This window comes from Gigantopelta aegis, chromosome 9 (assembly GCF_016097555.1).
Source record: "Gigantopelta aegis isolate Gae_Host chromosome 9, Gae_host_genome, whole genome shotgun sequence".
Lineage (NCBI taxonomy): Eukaryota > Metazoa > Mollusca > Gastropoda > Neomphalida > Peltospiridae > Gigantopelta > Gigantopelta aegis.
Window position 1 is genome coordinate 2,294,969 of NC_054707.1, and position 23,097 is coordinate 2,318,065.

At 37.3% G+C, this 23,097-nt stretch overlaps 1 protein-coding gene across 1 annotated transcript in view; it reads right to left on the reverse strand.

Moving 5' to 3' along the window:
- Position 1: 1 nt before the first annotated feature.
- LOC121380713 (sodium- and chloride-dependent creatine transporter 1-like) overlaps positions 2-23,097 on the reverse strand; it is a gene marked incomplete at its 3' end in the record, with an annotated part of 30,006 nt that continues 6,910 nt past the window's right edge. Inside the window, exons 2-11 of the mRNA XM_041509666.1 lie at positions 17,727-17,858; positions 15,613-15,916; positions 14,015-14,147; positions 12,406-12,540; positions 11,648-11,751; positions 8,225-8,349; positions 7,096-7,208; positions 3,221-3,349; positions 1,699-1,795; positions 2-42 (exon numbers count right to left, since the gene is read on the reverse strand). Of these exons, the coding sequence (XP_041365600.1) occupies positions 2-42; positions 1,699-1,795; positions 3,221-3,349; positions 7,096-7,208; positions 8,225-8,349; positions 11,648-11,751; positions 12,406-12,540; positions 14,015-14,147; positions 15,613-15,916; positions 17,727-17,858 (1,313 nt within the window). The remainder of the gene's footprint in view (positions 43-1,698; positions 1,796-3,220; positions 3,350-7,095; positions 7,209-8,224; positions 8,350-11,647; positions 11,752-12,405; positions 12,541-14,014; positions 14,148-15,612; positions 15,917-17,726; positions 17,859-23,097) is intronic.

Below are 23,097 nucleotides of genomic sequence, written 5' to 3' on the forward strand. Positions count from 1 at the left end.
TTCCTATCATGAGCTCCAGGTCCTCGTCCAGTCGCCGGAATCCTGCAACAAGAGAAACAGCAGATCACGAGGAGTCAGGTGCCTCGACCAAGTGGCTAAGCTGGTAGGTACTGGGTTCGCACCCAGGTACCGTATACTACCCAGAGCGAGTCTTCAGTGCTTAATGAGATGGGGAGGGGCTGGTACACCGACCTTTCTCTCACTAACTACTAATCTCTGGTTTTCTCAGACGTTTTGGCTAAAGCATCAGTTTGGTAGGTACTGGGGTCGCACTGCGGTACCAGTTCCCACCTACAGCGAGTTTTAAGTGCTTCATCAGATGGGGAGAGGTCGCTAGCCTTGCTACACCGACTTCTCTCTCACTCACCACTAATCACTCATCTCTGTCCTGGACAAACAGCTCAGATAACTGATGTATGTCACCAGAACACCATCATTGAACTTTAATTATCTAATATTAGAAAGTTTTGTTTGATTATTACGAATACATACCAGTGTTTGGATTAAATTGATATGAATTAGGTAATACACAATTTCCACCTTATAATTATTAGTCCAAAGTGTCAGAATGAAACTGATGGGTTACGTTTATCACGATTGAATTACGATTATATATAAAATTATTTTAAAATATAACTTAAGTTATAACTAATAAGTAAGCAATTATACACCTATGTTTAAGACTTTCAGACAAAAAGATACTTGAGAGAGATTCTTCTGAGTAAACAATTCAAACGTTGTTTCTGACTGTAAGTATAACTGGTATAGCATTCGCCGTACACTGTCGCGATTTGCCATACAGTCCCAATTCAAATGTTGATGAGAGAAATTCGTTATTTGTTCTGCAATGTCAAAGTTATATGAACTTCTACGAACTTGAATAAGTAAATTGATAAAAGAATAAATGCATGTTTGACGACACCGCAGGTAAGTATATAAAGGAAGGAAGGAAAATTTTATTTAACGACGCACTCAACACATTTTATTTAAGGTTATAGGGCGTCGGACATATGGTGAATGACCACACAGATATTGAGGGAGGAAACCCGCTGTCGCCACTTCATGGGCTACTCTTTTTGATTAGCAGCAAGGGATCTTTTATATGCACCATCCCACAGACAGGATAGCACATACCATTGCCTTTGATGTACCAGTCGTGGTGCACTGGCTGGAGCGAGACATATCCCAATGAGCCCACCGACGGGGATCGATCCCAAACCGACCGCGCATCAAGCGAGCACTTTACCACTGGGCGTAAGTATATGAATATGATTATTTACATTAGGAATATGACTTATATAATTATATAAAACCACAGTATAAAGAGCTGTGGGGAAAAGTGGAACCAACAGTAATTCATTAAAACAAGACAAAACTTTAATAAATAGTTTCTCTAGTTGTGCCAGCAAATATGTCGCTATGAGAGTACCCATATTCGGTGTCGGTCACACACAGTGATACTATGACATATAACACCACTATATTGCTACTTATTTCTGTCAGACAGCTCATAGAGTTGCCAAAAACTTAACGTATTAATGGCAACATTTATATTTCGCTAGAAAGCGATAGAAATGACAATAAAGACTGGCACACGCTAATGGTAATTTTTCTCTTCGGCACAATTTTCGACATGGTGGTGCTATTTGTCTCAATGTTAAAACCTGCCTGATATTGCTACTTTAAATAACATCTCACCATATATCCATGCCACGATGATGCACTCCATGATGCTGATGATAAGGACGAGAGCGACGACGTACCAGTCACACAGTTGAAATATATAGACTCCAGCCTGAAAGGGAGTAATTTTATTAGACACGTTGGTGACCTGTATTATAAATATATAACGTCCATACTACTTGTATCGTTACACTGGAATGATTCCTAGTAAATCCTTTCTGTTTTTAAACATGTGATTAATCGTCTCATAGACTTTCTGCCAATACTTACTAAAGGTCCAATCAACTCTTTGTGGTCAGGATTTGTGAAACACAAAGTATGATATAAAGCCTATTATTCCTTCACCCCCTGCTCCTTTTTTCCTGCCCTACTCCTTCATCTTTTTAAAAAGAAATCTTCTTCATGGATTGTCTAAATGCAGAGCATATTTGAAATATCTATGTCTTATAAATATGTCACACAATGAGTATGTATGCATATGTCTTTATCTTCGTATGTAATATTATTATTATTATATTTCAATATAATTAGCATTCCTCTGTATACCTACGCCAAAATTAATATATAGTGTGATATGTAAATGTGGAAATTCATGAAATAAATAATTAAAAACCCACATTTCATATAAGAAAGAAAGAACTGTTTTATTTAACGACGCACTCAACACATTCATGGGCTACACTTTTCGAGTAGTAGCAAGGGATCTTTTATATGCACCATCCCACAGACAGATAGTACATACGACGGCCTTTGATATACCAGTCGTGGTGCACTGGCTGGAACGAGAAATAGCCCAATGGGCCCACCGACGGGGATCGATCCCACACCGACCGCGCATTGAGCGAGTGCTGTACTACGCCATATGATCATATTACTTTGACTTGACCCATTTAATACTCAGTCTAACGCTTGGCGGAATTTTAGCATATATTTGGCAGCATCAAATTATAGTCCCATTTCATATTTCGTTATTAGCGATATTTGGGACCATTCGGAACTACGGATTATTGCTGAAATTGCCACTGTTTCAGATATTACCAGTTAAGGCATGTTCACCTGGTTGGTAACACAAACAATGATTAATTTTGTCACTGGAGGTAATGACGTAACTGTTCAGGTTCAGACGAAGACAACAGTGATGGTGGTAGATGAAATTAAAATTGTTGACCATTATTTGGAAACATATTTTAATTACGGTTATATGGCGTCGGTCATATGGTTATGGTACCACACAGACAATGAGAGAGGAAACCCGCTGTTGCCACACAATGGGTTATTCGTTTGTCATAATGGTGTAACTATTCAGTTTCAGATGAAAACGAAAGCGATGGTAGTGTCTCAAAAGTGAAATTTTGGACCATTATTTGGAAACAGATTTATTTTTAAGACTATTACAGTTTATTGAATCGATTTTATTGATTGCATATTCCAAATTCAGTAGCGTCGTTTTTTTCCGGTTTTTACCACAAAGTTGTGCGGCAATGTTAATAGCTATATTCCTCAAACGGTACCCAAGGATATTGCTATGGTTACTCACATTGGTGCAGAACGGGAGACTCAGTATAAAACATAAGGCACAGAGCGTTGCTGTGACAACAGGTCTGTATCTAAGCAGTTTCGGAAAAGAATCCATGATTACAGTGATCACAACCTCGACACCAGCAAACTGTAAATAGAATGATCTAGATGTGGAAAAAAGACGGTGTACATTAATATGGTTATTATTGATCATCAGTATAATGTCCATATATCAATTAGGTTATTAGTGATTATCAGCATACTGTCCATATATTAATAAGGTTATTAGTGATTATCAGTATACTGTCCATATATGAATAAGGTTATTAATGATTATCAGAATACTTACCATATATTAATAAGGTTATTATTTATTATCAGTATACTGTTCATATATTAGTAAGGTTATTAGTGATTATAAGTATACTGTTCATACAATAATACGTTTATTAGTGATAGTGATTATCAGTATACTGTCCATATATTAATAAGTTTATCATTGACTATCAATATACTGTCCATATATTAATAAGGTTATTATTGATCGTAATTATACTGTCTATATATTAATAAGGTTATTTTTTATTATAATTATGCTGTCCATATATTAATTCGGTTATTATTATAAGTACATGTATACTGTCCATATATTAATAAGGTTATTATTGATTATCAGTATACTGTCCATATATTAATAACGATTATTATTGATTATCAGTATACTGTGCATATATTAATAAGGTTATTATTGATTATCAGTATACTGTCCATATATTAATAAGGTTATTATTGATTATCAGTATACTGTGCATATATTAATACGGCTTTTATTGATTATAAATATTCTGTCCATATATTAACACGGTTATTATTGATTATCAGTATATTGTCCATATATCAATACGGTTATTATTGATTATCAATATACTGTCCATATATCAATACGATTATTGATTATCAATATACTGTCCATATACTAATACGGTTATTATTAATTATCAGTATACTGTCCATATATTAATACAGTTATTATTGATTATCAGTATACTGTGCATATATTAATACGGCTATTATTGATTATAAATATTCTGTCCATATATTAACACGGTTATTATTGATTATCAGTATATTGTCCATATATCAATACGGTTATTATTGATTATCAATATACTGTCCATATATCAATACGATTATTGATTATCAATATACTGTCCATATACTAATACGGTTATTATTAATTATCAGTATACTGTCCATATATTAATACAGTTATTATTTTACTGTCCACACTGTTACATATACCATATAACGTATGGCTGATTATGAACATACTGCCCAGTTACATACATCCCATCTCACATGGCTGTTTATCAATGTACTGATCAGTTGCGTACATTTCTCACGTTGTTGATATAGAGGATAATAAACGAGTTACCAGTAATATTATGAAATTTATATCCCACGTTAAATGATTTTCACATGTCGGGATCTTCAGCGAGTGACAAATGAAAATTACTTCACGAGGGGCATAACATTTATATTAACTGGTATCAAATTTCTTGTTGTATTTTGCAGTTAGTTAGTGTCTTCTTTACAAAACCTATATGTACATTGTATACAAAACGATGTAAATCACTTTATAAGCAGTGTTATAGGTTGTTTTATTATTCACGTTCACGGATCATTGTCAAAACTCAAAGTTTTATTATTCACGTTCATGGATCATTGTCAAAACTCAAAGTTTTATTATTCACGTTCAATTATCATTGTCAAAACTCAAAGTTTTATTTACGCTAGACTCAGACAACCAACTGCCTGCACAAAGGTGGCAAACTATCTGCTCTCACGACTTCTACGACTGTCGATTCTCGTCGTATAACCCATTAGTTGTTAATCTGAGCGCACCCGTCGTAAGTCGGGAAAATTACAACGCAACCGTCGAGTTCGAAAACATCGTCGTGACAGTTGGCAGTCTGATCCTAGCATTATTCTGTTCAAAATATCTATAATACAACATTTTATTACAAACCTAAACTTTAAAATATGTGACGTCATACTGTGTGTTTGCCAATCGTGAGAAAACGATAGTTAGTACCGACAAGATAATTGGTTTGTAAGCGCCAAATCGTCCAATAATAATGTAACACCAATGCATGATACATATATATATATATATATATATATATATATATATATATATATATATATATATATATATTTTAGTATTAGTGTTTTCCCTAGATTGTTTTAGTATGGTGCAGCACCATGCCTCAATAGTCTACCACCATCTTGCCTTAACCAGTGCCATGCTGCACTGAGATTAACAAAGCCTTTTTCAATAATTAATTCTAAAATTGCCTTGATGAAACACTCCAAAAATTTATTATTAATTAATAAAAATATCTCTGTTATATATTTTGCCATTCATTTATTAAAACAAGAACATTAATTACATTATTTTATGTTTATTTCAATTATTTTGTTTGTCTTTAAAGGGACATTCTTGAGTTTGCTGCAATTTTTAAGATGATATTAACTAACAGAAAGAAATGTTTTATTTAACGACGCACTCAACACATTTTATTTACGGTTATATGGCGTCAGACATATGGTTAAGGACCACACAGATTTTGAGAGGAAACCCGCTGTCGCCACTACATGGACTACTCTTCCGATTAGCAGCAAGGGATCTTTTATTTGCGCTTCCCACAGGCAGGATAGCACAAACCGTGGCCTTTGTTGAACCAGTTATGGATCACTGGTCGGTGCAAGTGGTTTACACCTACCCATTGAGCCTTGCGGAGCACTCACTCAGGGTTTGGAGTCGGTATCTGGATTAAAAATCCCATGCCTCGACTGAGATCCGAACCCAGTACCTACCAACCTGTAGACCGATGGCCTCCCACGACGCCACCGAGGCCGGTATATTAACTAACAGAGACTTTTTAACGATTGTAATTACATATCAAATATATTTTTCTGCATAAAATATTAATGGCTGTATATTAAACATGTTTCTTATCGTTCTGATATTGTAATAGATTAAATTTCATTTTATTTCCTAAAATAGTTTTTTTCGTACGTACGAAATTATTTGAAGACAAAATCCAGTTTGGGCTTCTTACAAATATTAAGACGACCAGAAACACATTGAATATACAGACACTGATATTCTAAACAAGAAAATATATTTATCATGTAAGTTTAATCGTAGAAATATTTTATTGGTCGGAAACATATTACAATGCAGCAAACTCAGGAATGTCCCTTTAATGCAAAAACATGCCCTGAAAATGATGAAAATGCCCCCAAAGTGTTTTGTCTACCATGCCATGCCACATTTCTAGGGAAAAAACATATATAATATATATATATATATATATATATATATATATATATATATATGTATATTTTGATATATAAATATATATATATATATATACACATATATATATATCAGTGACCGGATATATATATATATGGTATATATATATATATATATATATAGTGTTTTAACCTATTTAACCTATTACAATATCAGAACGATAAGAAACATGTTTAATATACAGCCACTAATATTTTATGCAGAAAAATATATTTGATATGTAATTACAATCGTTAAAAAGTCTCTGTTAGTTAATATACCGGCCTCGGTGGCGTCGTGGCAGGCCATCGGTCTACAGGCTGGTAGGTACTGGGTTCGGATCTAATATATATATAAATATAAATATATATATATATATATATATATATATATATATATATATATATATATATTCAAACCACTATAATATCAAACACATAGTTGATTATCCATAAACTGCCCATTGCATACACGTTACACACAACGGATTATGTAACACACCTTTTGATTACGACCACACTGTCCGTTACCTGTGAGTCGAGTCCCACTGTGAGCAGCATGACGAAGAACATGAAGGACCAGAGCTGAGGGATGGGCAGACCGGACAGAGCCTGAGGGTAGGCGACAAATCCCAATCCAGGACCTGAATAACAGTCAGAGGTAGCAGTTTGGACAGCACTTAAACAACAGTTACAAAAAGTTAGTTTGTTTTGGTTAACGCCAAAAACAGACGCCATTTGTAATCATGCATAGGAAAAGTTTATTTAAAGTTTATTTTGTTTAACGACACCTCTAGAGCACATTTTAGAGCACATTGATTTATTAATCATCGGTTGGTAATTTTGACATATAGTCTTAGAGAAGAAACCCTCTTGATCTTTTCATGAGTAGCTAGGGATCATTTATATCCACCATCACATAGGCAGGATAACACATACAACGGCCTTTGATATACCAGTCGTGGTGCACTGGCTGGGACGAGAAATAGCCCAATGGGCTCACCAACGGGGATCGATCCTAAACTGACCGCGCATCAGGCGAAGGCTTTACTACTGGGTTTCGTCCTGCCCCTCTCATTGATAAGATGCAGAACTAGTTAAGTAATAGTGAGTATCAGGCCCACGTCTAACGGGCTGGACGGGAGGCTTCTCCGCCAGTAAGGCAAAAACGGAACGGGTTAGTTCTCATCAAGAATTTCGAAAAAGTGAATCTAAAGTTTTTTTAAATTAATTTTATGTCTTATCGGAGAAGTCCCAGGCTGCATTTCTGTGCATTGATTCCCATTTTATAGTTATTTTAAAATAGTTATGTCTTAATATATGCGAAAACAGATGCAAACATATGTCAACTAACTTATGAATTTAATAAAAAAGGTAAAGAAAGTTTCAGTTCACACTATATGTACTAAATTACGCGCTCTTACATGATTACAATAAGATTGCCATACATGTACATTTATGCGAATACTTGCATAATTTTGGTAAACAAACAAATAAACAAACACTTTATTACTTCATTGGTCATAGTACATGACATGGAAATAAAAAGATATTATGTAATATAATTAAAGATCTTATTTTAGTCAAACTAAACGGGCTATCAAGGAAACTAAAACTAATCTCTTCCAGATACGGAATTAGATCATTGACGAAAACTCACCGGATGAGACTACCGCCGACACCGGTACCCCCTGGCGGTTCGCCATCACTCCGAGGTTTGTAAATATGACGAATCCGGCAAATATGCTAGTACCTTCACTAATACAGACAACTAAAATTGAATCTCTGCAATTAAAAGAGTCCACATAATTAGGTCACACATACAGGTATCACATACTGATTATTGATATTGACGTTTTAGGTATGTAACCTCCATGACACTGCTGCAAAATGGTATTTCAGAGCCTGTAGATTTCAAAATTTCCAGGGGGCATGTCCCCGGACCCCCTAATGTCTTCCGCCTTCCATGCTCGTTCGTTGTAAGAATTCGTTTCCACAGTCTAGACAACAGCATCACCCAGTGTTTAACACCTGGTGTGGATTGCTCGTTATATGTGGATGATTTTCAGATTTGCTGTATGTCGTCCAATATGAGTATCATTGAACGTAAGTTGCAGTTTGTTTGAATAAACGCCATCAATGGGCAACTGACACTAGATTTAGATTCTCAAAGGCAAAAACAGTTTGTATGCATATCTGCCTGAAAAGTGGTCTCCACTTAGATCCACAGTTGTATTTGGACAAAAATCCAATTCCAGTTGTGGACGAGACTAAATTACTGGGGGTTATATTTGACAGGAAGCTATCCTTTGTGCCTCATCTTAAATATGTTAAAAAGAAGGGCTTAAAACCTCTCAATAGTTTAAAAGTTATTGGTAATACGAAATGGGGAGCAGACCGCAAGGTTATGCTTCGTCTGTATAGATCTCTTGTGAGGTCTAAACTTGATTATGGATGCACTGTGTATGTGTTGGCACGCAAGTCTTACTTGCAGATGCTAGATCCTATACACAACCAGGGACATGGGCTTTGTATTGGTGCATTTAGAACATCTCCTGTAGAGAGCTTGTACGTTGATGCACACGAACTTTGTTTGGGTGCTAGACGTGCAAAGCTTTCTGTGCAGTATGCTACCGAGATTACATCTTTACCATGATGCGGTGTTTAACAACAAATATATGAAGTTGTTTGATGCAAGGCTGAATGCTATTCGTACATTTGGTCTTCGCATTCAGCGTTTTTTGTCGCTTTCCAACATTGATTTAACTGACACTTTGGAAACTCCTTCATATTTTGTTTTACCACCTTGGTTTATTTCACCACCTAACATTGTGTTTGATCTTGCGCATCTGAAGAAAGATCGTACAGATGCTGTTGTGTACAAACAGTTTTTCATGGAAATTCAAGACGGGTACCGTGATTACATTTCTGTGTATACAAATGGATCACGGGATGGGAATTCTGTGGCTTGTGCTACAGTTTTTCCATCAGACACAATACTTTCCATAAGATTGCGTAACTCGACATACATTTTTAGCGCTGAATTGTGGGCAGTCATTACAGCCTTAGATGAAATCAAAGATTCGATTGCATCCTAATTTATTATTTTTACCGACTCACTTTCGTGTCTCCAAGCTTTACGCAATATGAAGCTGGACCATCCCTTAATTGGGATGGTGATACGAAAGACATTGTATTTTGTTGGGTGCCGAGCCATGTTGGTACCAGGGGTAATGAAAAGGCAGATTCAGCTATCACACGTCTGCTTTGGATTTGCCTCATGCCAGGATTGGAGTGCCTTATACTGATTTTAAATATAGTATTAACTAATTTATCTTTTCGACGTGGCAACACGATTAGGACGGTGCGGTTGCGAAAAAGCTTCATGCTATCAAGCCAGTGTTGCGAGTGTCATTCCTCCTATAGACAATGCAGGAAGGATGAAATAGTCTTATGTCGTGCTCGCATCGGTCATACATACTTGACCCATTCATTTATCTTGAAGAAAGATCCTCCACCTCAGTGTGTGCATTGTCAGTGTACTCTGACGGTTCGCCACATTTTGGTTGAGTGTAAGCATCTGAAAGAAACTAGAAAAGGTATATTTGGTCAAAGAAATGTGATGGAATCAAGAACTTTTATTGCAGTTTTTACGTGATGCTGACTGTAAATTTTTAAATTACCAATCTGTGATATTTGTATTTTTGCACAGTTCTTTACAGTGTGTTTTTATTTGACTATTGAATTTTTATATTGATGTGGTTCATAATTTAATGTTTTGCATTTACCGTAGTTTGACACCCAATAGCCGATGTATTGTTCGTGCTGGGGAGTCGTTAAACATTCATTCATTCATTCATTCATTCATTGCACAGTCTAGACGCCTCTAAAGAATTTTTGACACTCGCGCCTGAACCCATAGGATTCTGATGGCAGTGCTCCACAATTTGGTGGAGTGCAATCATCTAAAACAAACATTATAAAATATATCTGAAAGAAGTAAACAGGCCTTGGTGACGCAGTGGTTAAGCCATCGGACTACAGGCTGGTAGGTACAGGGTTCGCAGCCCGGTACCGGCTCGAACCCAGAGCAAGTTCTTAAGGGCTCAATGGGTAGCTGTAAAGCCACTACACCCTCTTTTCTCTCGCTAACCACTAACCAACTAACAACGAACCCACTGTCCTGGACAGACAGCCCACATAGCTGAGGTGTGTAGCCAAGATAGCGTGCTTGAACCTTAATTGGATATAAGCACGAAAATAAGTTGAAATGAAAGAAGTAATGCGGTGGGATATTGTAAATCCCCCATTTCTCTTTGCATTATTTTGTTTTTAGTTATTTTATTATCTCTATACTTATATCGGTCATTCATTATTATATGCATAACTTTATTTGATACCCAGGGGTATGATCAGTGGATTGGTCCCCCCCCCCCCCCCCCACACACACACACGTATCAACTAGAGTTTACGACTGGTATATCAAAGTCCTTTATGTTATGTACTGTCGGTAGGTTTGCTGCTAGTGGAAAAATACAGCGTGTTTGTTCTAAGAGTACGAATAAATAATTACCAAATGTTTTACTGCCAAAAGCCAGTGATTAATAAATCAACGTGTGTCGTTAAAAAACCCAACAACAACAGCAACGAATTTTTTCTTTGACACCCACTAGCCGATATGTATCGTTTTTCGTGAAAGGTTGCCTTTAAACATTAATTAATTCATCTATTCATTTGCAGTGGCGGATCCAGAAAATGACACAAGGGGAAATGCCATGGGAACTTTGGGATGGTTTGGAGGGGGATCGTACAGAAAAATTAATATATGATAAAATTATAGCTGTCGCAAAATTTAGGGGGCCGAGCCCCTGCCCCTCCCTCTAGATCCGCCTCTGATTCGACCATTGATTCAATCGTTCTTTTAGGTATACGTCCAGACAAGTGATTTCGCGTCACCTGAAAACCAATGATGATTGTGATTGTTAGAGGCTATGTAATTATTGGAATGTAATGGGTCTTTCGTTCCATTTGTGTGACGAGCTTTATTATACGAGTTCACCATAAGACTTACAAACGACCTTACCTTAAACAGTTATTGTTGAACTTGTTATAGCTGGAAAACGAGATGAGGATTCCCCATGACGGACCGAGAGAGTAGAACACTTGGAGACAAGCTTCAAGCCACACCTAGGTAGTTTTAAAAAGACAATTCACAAACCGCCGCGTACGTATTGCAATGGGCGCCACTACGTTACAGAGAAAATTATAAAGAACATTTTAATCAACGAACAGAAGTTAGTTTTTTTGTTTAACGATACTACTAGGACATATTGATTTATTAATCATCGGCTATTGGTCATTTTAACATACTGTCTTAGAGAGGAAGCACGCTACATGATTTCATTAATAGCAAGGGATCTTTCATATGCACCATCCCATAGACAACATGGTACATACTACGGCCTTTGATATACCAGTCGTGGGGCACTGGCGGGATCGAAAAATAGCACAATGGGTCCACCGATGGGGATCGATCCCAAACCGATCACTCCTCAAAGTATATTTTAATCAAAGAATAAACCGTGCAGAAAGAAATAAAGTAAAATAAATGTTAATCTCCACCCACTGCCAAATTGCGTCTCCTTTGTAAATACCACTTGCTAATCGTGCGTACACGTCTTTTAGAATAAAAGGAAATACAGGCGTGTGTGGGGTGGGGTTTGGGATGGGGTGGACGTGGCGTCGAACATCCTCCCTCGGGGTAGCATGATTCGTCCTAGTCAGAGTACTCAGTGAGTCTAAGACGGTGTTGTTGACATGGATTTCAAAAACTAAACATACCTGAACTTCTAGTAGCTTGCTGAAGTCTGGTTTTAAATAAAATATCAGCCCATCTACCGCGCCTGGAAGCGTCAATCCTCGTATAAGAAGAATTAATAGAAGAAGATAGGGCAGAGTGGCCGTCACGTATACAGCCTGCAGAAAAGAAATAGCATACTAGTTTAAAAAAGTAATTATAAAAGACTAATAACATATATTGTTAAAATCTCTCTCTCTCTCTCTCTCTCTCTCTCTCTCTCTCTCTCTCTCTCTCTCTCTCTCTCTCTCTCTCTCTCTCTCTCTCTCTCTCTCTCTCTCTCTCTGTCTCTCTCTCTCTCTCTCTCATATGAATGAATGAATGTTTAACGACACCCCAGAAAAAATACATCGGCGGCAAATAAAGATAAGTGCATGAATATGATTATTTAATAAAAAATAAAAAATAAATAATTATGCACGTTTGTAGGGAAAAGTACAAAACGATACAAAATGAAGGTAAATATATTTGAAAACATTGTATAGAAAGTGTTTAAATACAGCCAAACTTTTGACACTCCTTAACCCGCTCAGCAACATCAAATATCTATTTTCAGATATCTCCACCTTAAGGAATGAATGAATGAATGTTTACCGACACCCCAGCACCAAAAATGCATCGGCTATTGGGTGTCAAACTATGGTAATGCAAACAAATAAAGTGATGATCAACATCAATATAAAAATTCAAGATTGAAATAAATTCAGTGTAAAGAACTGCAAAAATACAAATATCACAGATAGATACTGACCTTTATTCAAAATTTCAATTGTATCTCGAAGAAAACAAGGGGATTTGTGCTGTATTGGCCATTCTCAAAAAGAATGTTACACCCCTGCACCACGGTGAGGTTACAGCACGCGCAGGACCCACCTAAAGGAGACATCCTGATATATTCATCAACCTAATGATGTTGTTTCAAACTACGATTCCTAACCTTTACGTGTACTAATATGATTTGTTTCCTTGTTTTGTTTAACGACATCACTAGATTTATTAACCATCGGCTATTGGATGTTAAACACTTGCTAATTTTAACACGTAGTAATAGAGAGGAAACCCGCTACTTTGAATAGTAGGAAGGGATCTTTTATATGCACCATCTAATAGACAGGATAGCACATACCATGACATTTGATATAACAGTCGTGGTGCACTGGCTAGAATTATGGGCCTACTGTCGGAGATCGATCCTACACCGATCGCGCACCAGAAAAGCGCTTTACCACCTAGCTACGTCCCACCCAATTAAAACAATTTTGTTTTGTTTAACGACACAACTAGAGCACATTGATTAATTAAATGCATGTCAAACATTTGGTAATTCTCACTCATAGTTATCAGAGGAAACCCGCTACATTTTTCCATAAGTGGCAAGGGTTATTTTATATGCACTTTCCCACAGACAGGAAAGCACATACCACGGCCTTTGAGCAGTTGTGGTGCACTGGTTGGAACGACAAAAACCCATCAGTTGAATGAATCTACCAAGGTGGTTCGATCCTGCGATGCAAGCACCTTAAGCCAGCACTCAACCGACTGAGCTAAATCCCGCCCAATAATAAAGTCACCTGCAAGTTGTTGTTTTCTCACCTTCCCCACTGACTTGATTCCTCGTATCAGGCACAGGAAGATGATAATCCAGGCACCCAGTAAACACAGGACGAGGTGCCACTGTAGATCACCCACCTCCTCTAGTCCTCCCGAGATACGTAGAGTGTTATACCTGATATTGTAACAGTAGTTTGAAACTTTAACAAATGGTCGTGTACACCCGATGTATAGTAGAGTGTTATACCTGATATTTTAACAATAGTTTAAAACATTAACAAATGGTGGTGTACACACGATATACGTAAAGTGTTATACCTGATATTGTAACAATAGTTTAAAACATTAACAAATGGTGGTGTACACCCGATATACGTAAAGTGTTATACCTGATATTGTAACAATAGTTTGAAAGATTAACAAATGGTCGTGTACACCCGATATACGTAGAGTGTTATACCTGATATTGTAAGAATAGTTTGAAACATTAACAAATGGTGGTGTACACCTGATATACGTAAAGTGTTATACCTGATATTGTACGATATACGTAGAGTGTTATAACTGATATTGTAACAATAGATTGAAACATTAACAAATGGTCGTGTACACCCGATATACGTTCAGTGTTATACCTGATATTATAACAATACTGTCAAACATTAACAAATGGTCGTGTACACCCGACATACGTAAAGTGTTATGCAAGATATTGTAAGAACAGTTTGAAACATTAACAAATGGTGATGTACACACGATATACGTAGTGTTATTTCTGATGTTGTAACAATAGTTTGAAACAGTAACTCATGAGTGTGTATGTATGTATGTATGTATGTATGTATGTATGATATATGTAAGTATGACACTAATATAATATGAAACATGAAAAAGCATTGTTTCTGCTCATACGTAGTAAAGATTTAAAATACAGTACATACATATATTGAGTGCTTCTTAAATTGGGATACAGAAGAATGTTTTAATGGAATATTTTGAACGGAAGCGTCAGTGAAAGTAATCGCTAAAGTTAATTAACTGAATAAAACAGAAACGAAGCTGCCTTTTGTTTTATGTTCGTTGCAGCTTAATTTCCATGTGCGTCATCAGATTGCACCAGCTGGGCCCCGTTCCACGAAGCGATCTTTGCGTTGATACATCGCAGGTGCTTAAGGTACATGCAGGTATACACTAAAGACGATCTTAGTGCTAAGACACCTTAGGTGTTTGTGGTATATGTAGGTATACACTTAAGACGATCTTAGTGCTAAGACACCTTAGGTGTTTATGGTACATATAAGTATGTACTTAAGACGATCATAGTGCTAAGACACCGTAGGTGTTTATGGTACATGTAGGTATGTACTTAAGGCGATCTTAGTGCTAAGACACCTTAGGTGTTAAAGATACATGTAGGTATATATTATTATTATACTACAGTATATTGTCATTTCTTGCTGTTTACATTACAATACCACAAGATGCATGGTCCTTTCATCCATCCACTCATGCATGCATCCACCGATCTACCCATTCAACCGTCTATCCATCCACCTACCCACCAGCCAAACATCAAAACTCACTGATCTACTAGTTCAACTATCCATCCACCTACCTATTATTCAAACCTCAAAACTCACTGCCAGAATTCCTCCACGGAAGTGTGTGAAAGTGTGTCATTCTTCCACGCATCTACGCCGGCAGCAGGATGGGTCCCGTTAGTCAGGTGGTCAGAGTAGCTGTGGACGTGGGTGATGTTGGTGACGTTGGTCGTCGTCCATGCTGTTTCCTCCTTACAGAGCGGCGTGTTCCACCAGTTCATGCACGTCGTCCACGGCAGTAGCGTGCTGCACGAGCGAATAATGTAGTAGATGCACCAGACGACGATCATGTTGTAGTACATCAGCGAGGAAAACGACGCAGTTGTCATCCCAAAACCAATTCCTGGTAGTAAACCAGTCAACAGGTGAAATAATTAACAAGGAATCTGAGAGTCCTACTAAAGTAATACACGTCACCGACTGGGCTCAATACATTTTCGTATCAATAATTAACAAACGTTCCGAGAGTACTGCTAAAGCAATACATATCCCCTATAGGTCCCTAAAAAAAGTTCAAGGGCCACAATTGTGAAACAAAATAAGTAAATCCTCGTGAAAGTCCAACTTGATCCGTAACAGTACATGATATAGCTATGAAAACTGTCAGCTCAATATCTTGAGGCATTACGAAAAAATGTTCGTATGCTGTTAGTTCAAGGACCACAAATGGGTAATCGTCACAATCGTCAAACGTGATCTGTAACAGTACATGCTAAAGCTATACACACACTTTCAGCTCATCTACACCTGCCACCTTCCATTGTACGCTAACTTCATTGTATAGCGACCTAACACTAACTTCATTGTATAGCGACCTAACACTAACGTCATTGTACAGCGACCTAACACTAACTTCATTGTACAGCGACCTAACACTCGCTTTATTGTACATTAAATTCATTGTATAGCGACCTAACACTCATTTCATTGTACAGCGACCTAACACTCACTTCACTGTACACTAACTTCATTGTATAGCGACCTAACACTAACTTCATTGTACAGCGACCTAACACTAACTTCATTGTACAGCGACCTAACACTAACTTCATTGTACACTAATTTCATTGTATAGCGACCTAACACTAACTTATTATACAGCGACCAAACACTCACTTCATTGTACACTAACTTCATTGTATAGCGACCTAACACTCACTTCCTTGTACACTAACGTCATTGTATAGCGACCTAACACTCACTTCATTGTACAGCGACCTAACACTAACTTCATTGTACAGCGACCTAACACTAACTTCATTGTACACTAACTTCATTGTATAGCGACCTAACACTAACTTCGTTGTACAGCGACCTAGCACTAACTTCATTGTACACTAATTTTATTGTATAGCGACCTAACACTCACTTCATTGTACACTAACTTCATTGTATAGCGACCTAACACTCACTTCATTGTACGCTAACTCCATTGTACAGCGGCCTAACACTTACTTTACTGTACACTAACTTCATTGTACAGCGACCTAACACTCACTTCACTGTACACTAACTTCATTGTATAGCGACCTAACACTCACTTTATTTGTACCTTAACTTCATTGTAGTTAGTACACATATGGCACATGCGATCGATTCCTTCACTAAATTCTGAATCCGCCTCTGATATAGGCATAATAAATTAATTAATTAATCAAGCAGAGTAACTCGTTGATCGAATGAGTAACAGATTAATAAAATGAGTGATTGAATCAAATACGCATATACTCATTGAATTAAATACTCAACCTGTTTAAATACTCGAATAAGTGATTCATCAACCGATTGACTGACTTGATTTGCTGCGATTCGATTCGATACGATACTTCATTTCATTTCAACTTATTTTAGTGCTTATATCCAACTAAGGTTCAAGCACGCTGTCATACCTCAGCTATCTAGGCTGTTTGTCTAGAACCGTGGGTTAGTTGCTAGTGGTTAGCGTGAGAGAAGAGGGTGTACTGATCTTACCTCTACCCACGGAGTCGTTAAAACTCGCTATGGGTGGGAGTCGGTACCGGGTTCCTCACCCTGTACCTACCAGCCCTATGTCTGATGGTTTAACCACGACACCACCGAGCCCAGTTGGTTGATTTCATCTGTTATGATCTATCAAGTTAAAAGAGCTGACGCCTCTCTGTGCAATAACCAACCTCTGAATAGCGGACATATGTCCCACACTTGAGTCGGTCCTTTTCCAGAGAACTGGGCAATCGTCACCTCGAGGAAAAACAATGGCAGACCACAGACCAAGAGAAAGAAGAGGAACGGGATCAAGAAGGCGCCTGTAATTAGAGACAATAGTAGATTCCACAGTGTAGAACACGCCTGAAATTATAGACAGTAGTAGATTCCAAAGTGTAGAACACGCCTGAAATTAGACAATAGTAGATTCCACACTGTAGAACACGCCTGAAATTATAGACAGTAGTAGATTCCACAGTGTAGAACACGCCTGAAATTATAGACAGTAGTAGATTCCACAGTGTAGAAAACGTCTCAAATTATAGACAGTAATAGATTCCAGTGTAGAACACGTCTCAAATTATAGACAGTAATAGATTCCACAGTGTAGAACATGCCTGAAATTATAGAGATTAGTAGATTCCACAGTGTAGAATACACCTGAAATTATAGAGATTAATAGATTCCAGTGTAGAATACGCCTGAAATTATAGAGATTAATAGATTCCAGTGTAGAATACGCCTGAAATTATAGACAGTAATAGATTCCACAGTGTAGAACACGGCTTAAGTTATAGACAGTAGTAGATTCCACAGTGTAGAACACGCCTGAAATTATAGACAATTATAGATTCCACAGTGTAGAACAGGTCTGAAATTATAGTGATTAGTAGATTCTACAGTGTAGAACACGCCTGAAATTATAGACAATTATAGATTCCACAGTGTAGAACACGCCTGCAATTACAGACAGTAGTAGATTCCACAGCGTAGAACACGTCTGAAATTATAGACAATTGTAGATTCCACAGTGTAGAACACGCCTGAAATTATAGACAATTGTAGATTCCACAGTGTAGAACATGCCTGAAATTATAGACAGTAGTAGATTCCACAGTGTAGAACACGACTGAAATTATAGACAATTATAGATTCCACAGTATAGAACATGCCTGAAATTATAGACAATTATAGATTCCACAGTGTAGAACAGGTCTGAAATTATAGACAATTATAGATTCCACAGTGTAGAACACGCCTGCAATTACAGACAGTAGTAGATTCCACAGCGTAGAACACGTCTGAAATTATAGACAATTGTAGATTCCACAGTGTAGAACACGCCTGAAATTATAGACAATTGTGGATTCCACAGTGTAGAACACGCCTGAAATTATAGACAGTAGTAGATTCCACAGTGTAGAACACGCCTGAAATTATAGACAATTATAGATTTCACAGTATAGAACACGCCTGAAATTATAGACAATTATACATTCCACAGTGTAGAACACGCCTGAAATTAAAGACAATTATAGATTCAATAGTGTAGAACACGCTGAAATTATAGACAGTAGTAGATTCCACAGTGTAGATCACGCCTGAAATTATAGACAGTAGTAGATTCCACAGTGTAGATCACGCCTGAAATTATAGCGAGTAGTAGATTCCACAGTGTAGAACACGCCTGAAATTATAGACAATTATAGATTCCACAGTGTAGAACACGGCTGAAATTATAGACAGTAGTAGATTCCACAGTGTAGAACACGCCTGAAATTATAGACAATTGTAGATTCCACAGTGTAGAACACGCCTGAAATTATAGACAGTAGTAGATTCCACAGTGTAGAACACGCCTGAAATTATAGACAATTATAGATTTCACAGTATAGAACACGCCTGAAATTATAGACAATTATACATTCCACAGTGTAGAACACGCCTGAAATTAAAGACAATTATAGATTCAATAGTGTAGAACACGCTGAAATTATAGACAGTAGTAGATTCCACAGTGTATCACGCCTGAAATTATAGACAGTAGTAGATTCCACAGTGTAGATCACGCCTGAAATTATAGCGAGTAGTAGATTCCACAGTGTAGAACACGCCTGAAATTATAGACAATTATAGATTCCACAGTGTAGAACACGGCTGAAATTATAGACAGTAGTAGATTCCACAGTGTACAACACGCCTGAAATTATAGACAGTAGTAGATTCCACAGTGTAGATCACGCCTGAAATTATAGAGAGTAGTAGATTCCACAGTGTAGAACACGCCTGAAATTATAGACAATTATAGATTCCACAGTGTAGAACACGGCTGAAATTATAGACAATTATAGATTCCACAGTGTAGAACACGCCTGAAATTATAGACAATTATAGATTCCACAGTATAGAACATTCCTGAAATTATAGACAATTATAGATTCCACAGTGTAGAATATTTCTGAAATTAAAGACAATTATAGATTCCACAGTGTAGAACACGCTTAAATTATAGACAATTATAGATTCCACAGTGTAGATAACGTCTGAATTTATAGACAGTAGTAGATTCCAAAGTGTAGAACACGGCTGAAATTATAGACAGTAATAGACAATTGTAGATTCCACAGTGTAGAACACGCCTGAAATTACAGACAATAGTAGATTCCACAGTGTAGAACACGCCTGAAATTAGACAATAGTAGATTCCACAGTGTAGAACACGCCTGAAATTATAGACAATAGTAGATTCCACAGTGTAGAAAACGTCTGAAATTATAGACAAGTAGTAGATTCCGCAGTGTAGAACACGCCTGAAATTATCAACAGTAATAGATTCCTCAGTGTAGAACACGCCTGAAATTATAGACAGTAGTAGATTCCACTGTGTAGAACACGCGTGTAATTATAGACAATAGTAGTTTCCACAGTGTAGAACACGCCTGAAATTAGACAATAGTAGATTCCACAGTGCAGAACACGCCTGAAATTATAGACAATATTAGATTCCACAGTGTAGAACACGTTTGAAATTATAGACAGTAGTAGATTCCACAGTGTAGAACACGCCTGAAATTAGACAATAGTAGATTCCACAGTGTAGAACACGCCTGAAATTATAGACAGTAGTGGATTCCACAGTGTAGAAGACGTCTGAAATTATAGACAATTGTAGATTCAACAGTGTAGAACACGCCTGAAATTATAGACAATTATAGATTCCACAGTGTAGAACATTCCTGAAATTATAGACAATTATAGATTCCACAGTGTAGAACATGCCTGAAATTATAGACAATTATAGATTCCACAGTGTAGAACACGCTGAAATTATAGACAATTGTAGATTCCACAGTGTAGAACACGCCTGAAATTATAGACAGTAGTAGATTCCACAGTGTAGAACACGCCTGAAATTATAGACAAATGTAGATTCCACAGTGTAGAACCCGTCTGAAATTATAGAGACCAGTAGTAAAGCACTCGCTTGATGCGTAGTCGGTTCAGGATCGCTACCCGTCGGTAGCCCTATTGAGATATTTCTTTCCAGCCAGTGCTCCACAACTGGTGTAACAAAGGCCGTGGTATGTATTATTCTGTTTGTGGGATGGTGCATATAAAATACCCCTTGCTGCTTAGTGAAAAGAGTAGCCCATGAAGTGGAGATAACGAGTTTTCTCTCTATAACTGTGTGGTCATTAACCATATGTCTGACGCCACATAACCGTAAATTAAATGTGTTGAGTGCGTTGTTAAAAAAACAAAAACATTTTTTTCTTCCTTTTAATACATTTTGAATGTTGAGATTTCATATGACATATTTTATGACAGTTTTATTGCTGGAAAAAAAATAGAATGTTTTTTTGAATCGCCCAAACATTTATCATTTTTTTGTATCTTTTGTCAAGAGGCAACAATGGACTCTGACGGTAAGAGAGCTAGACGGACATTTGAACAGTTATTACGCTCTCGAACCGTCAAAGAACAATGTATATCAATATTGCGCAATCTCTGCCTAGGAGAAGGTAGAAATAGTTCCGCTCTAATACAACAACAATCCTATGTTTGACGTTAAATACCTTTCTTAGACACGAGTTGGTGAGAACATCATTTGTTATTTTCGATAACACATACTTGTTAACACATATACGTGAGTTAACATTTTACAGACATACGGCTGGCCGATCCTAGGTGATGACCAGGTCACTAATGCTATACCATCCAATGAAAAAAAAACCCGGTCGAATCGATTGCTTCGTGACGTACAAGATAACCCGAAATTGACTTGTCTGTGACGCACAAGTTAACTACAAGCTCAAGGGCCGTAAATAGGTTTATGTCGCAAAAGGCATTTAAATTTATTTTAAAACTGTTTTTGTCAGCATATGTAAGAAATAGAATGTAGCATTCGTGTGCGTTATATACCATTTACCTTACAACTCGTTGATTAAAACGTATCCAACTCGCTTTCCCTCGTTCGATACGTTTTTAAACAACAAGTTTTCACATATTAATTACTAATACACACACTGCAGGAAGCAACCCGACAGCTCACCCTTTCAATAATGTTCCACTTAAATATTTATTTGCTGGCGGGTTTTGTACATCGTCTATATATTAGGTGTCGAACTAAGGTAAATGTATCAGTGGTGTGAATATCAATATCAATATACAAAATCAAAAGTTCAGCTAAAACACAGTGTAAGAGCTGTGAAAATTATAAATATCACAGGTACGTAAATTTAAATTTTGGGATAAAATGCAGTATTTCTTTAAAACATTCTAACACGTTCAGCATGATTCCATCACATTTCTTCATCGAGATATATATTTTCCACTTTGCTCACATTGAAGTGTGGGGGAGGGGGGGGGGGGGGGATCCTTCTTCACGATACAGCAAAAGTGTAAAGAGCTGTGAACAGTATAAATATAACAGGTATGTAAATTTAAATTCTGGGATAAAATTCAGTATATCTTTAAAAAAAACTAAAACATATCATGTTAGTACATTTTTCCCCAGCCAGTGTACTCTGACGGTAACAGAGCTTGACGTACGTTTGGACAGTTATCACACTCTCTTAAGCGACAGGAAGGAAATGTTTTATTTAACGACGCACTCAACACCTTGCATTTACGGTTATATGGCGTCAGACATAATTATGGTTAAGGACCACACAGATACTGAGAGAGTAAACCCGCTGTCGCCATATCATGGGCTACTCTTTTCGATTAGCAGAAAGTGATCTTTTATATGCACCATCCTACAGACAAGATAGTACATACCACGACTTTTGTTACACCAGTTGTGGAGCATTGGCTGGAACGAGAAACAGCCCAATGGGTCCAACGACGGAGGTTGATCCTGGACCGATCGCGCATCAAGCGAACGCTTTACCACTGGGCTAAGTCCCGCCCGCCTTAAGAGAAAGGTAAGAGAGCGCTGATAACTGTCCAAATGTCCGTCTAGCTTTCTTATAGTCACAGTATTCAGGCTAATTTTGCCCGAAATTGTCTATCGTTTTTGAACCGAATTTGACGGGCAGTTGCCTCCTCCCCCCCCCC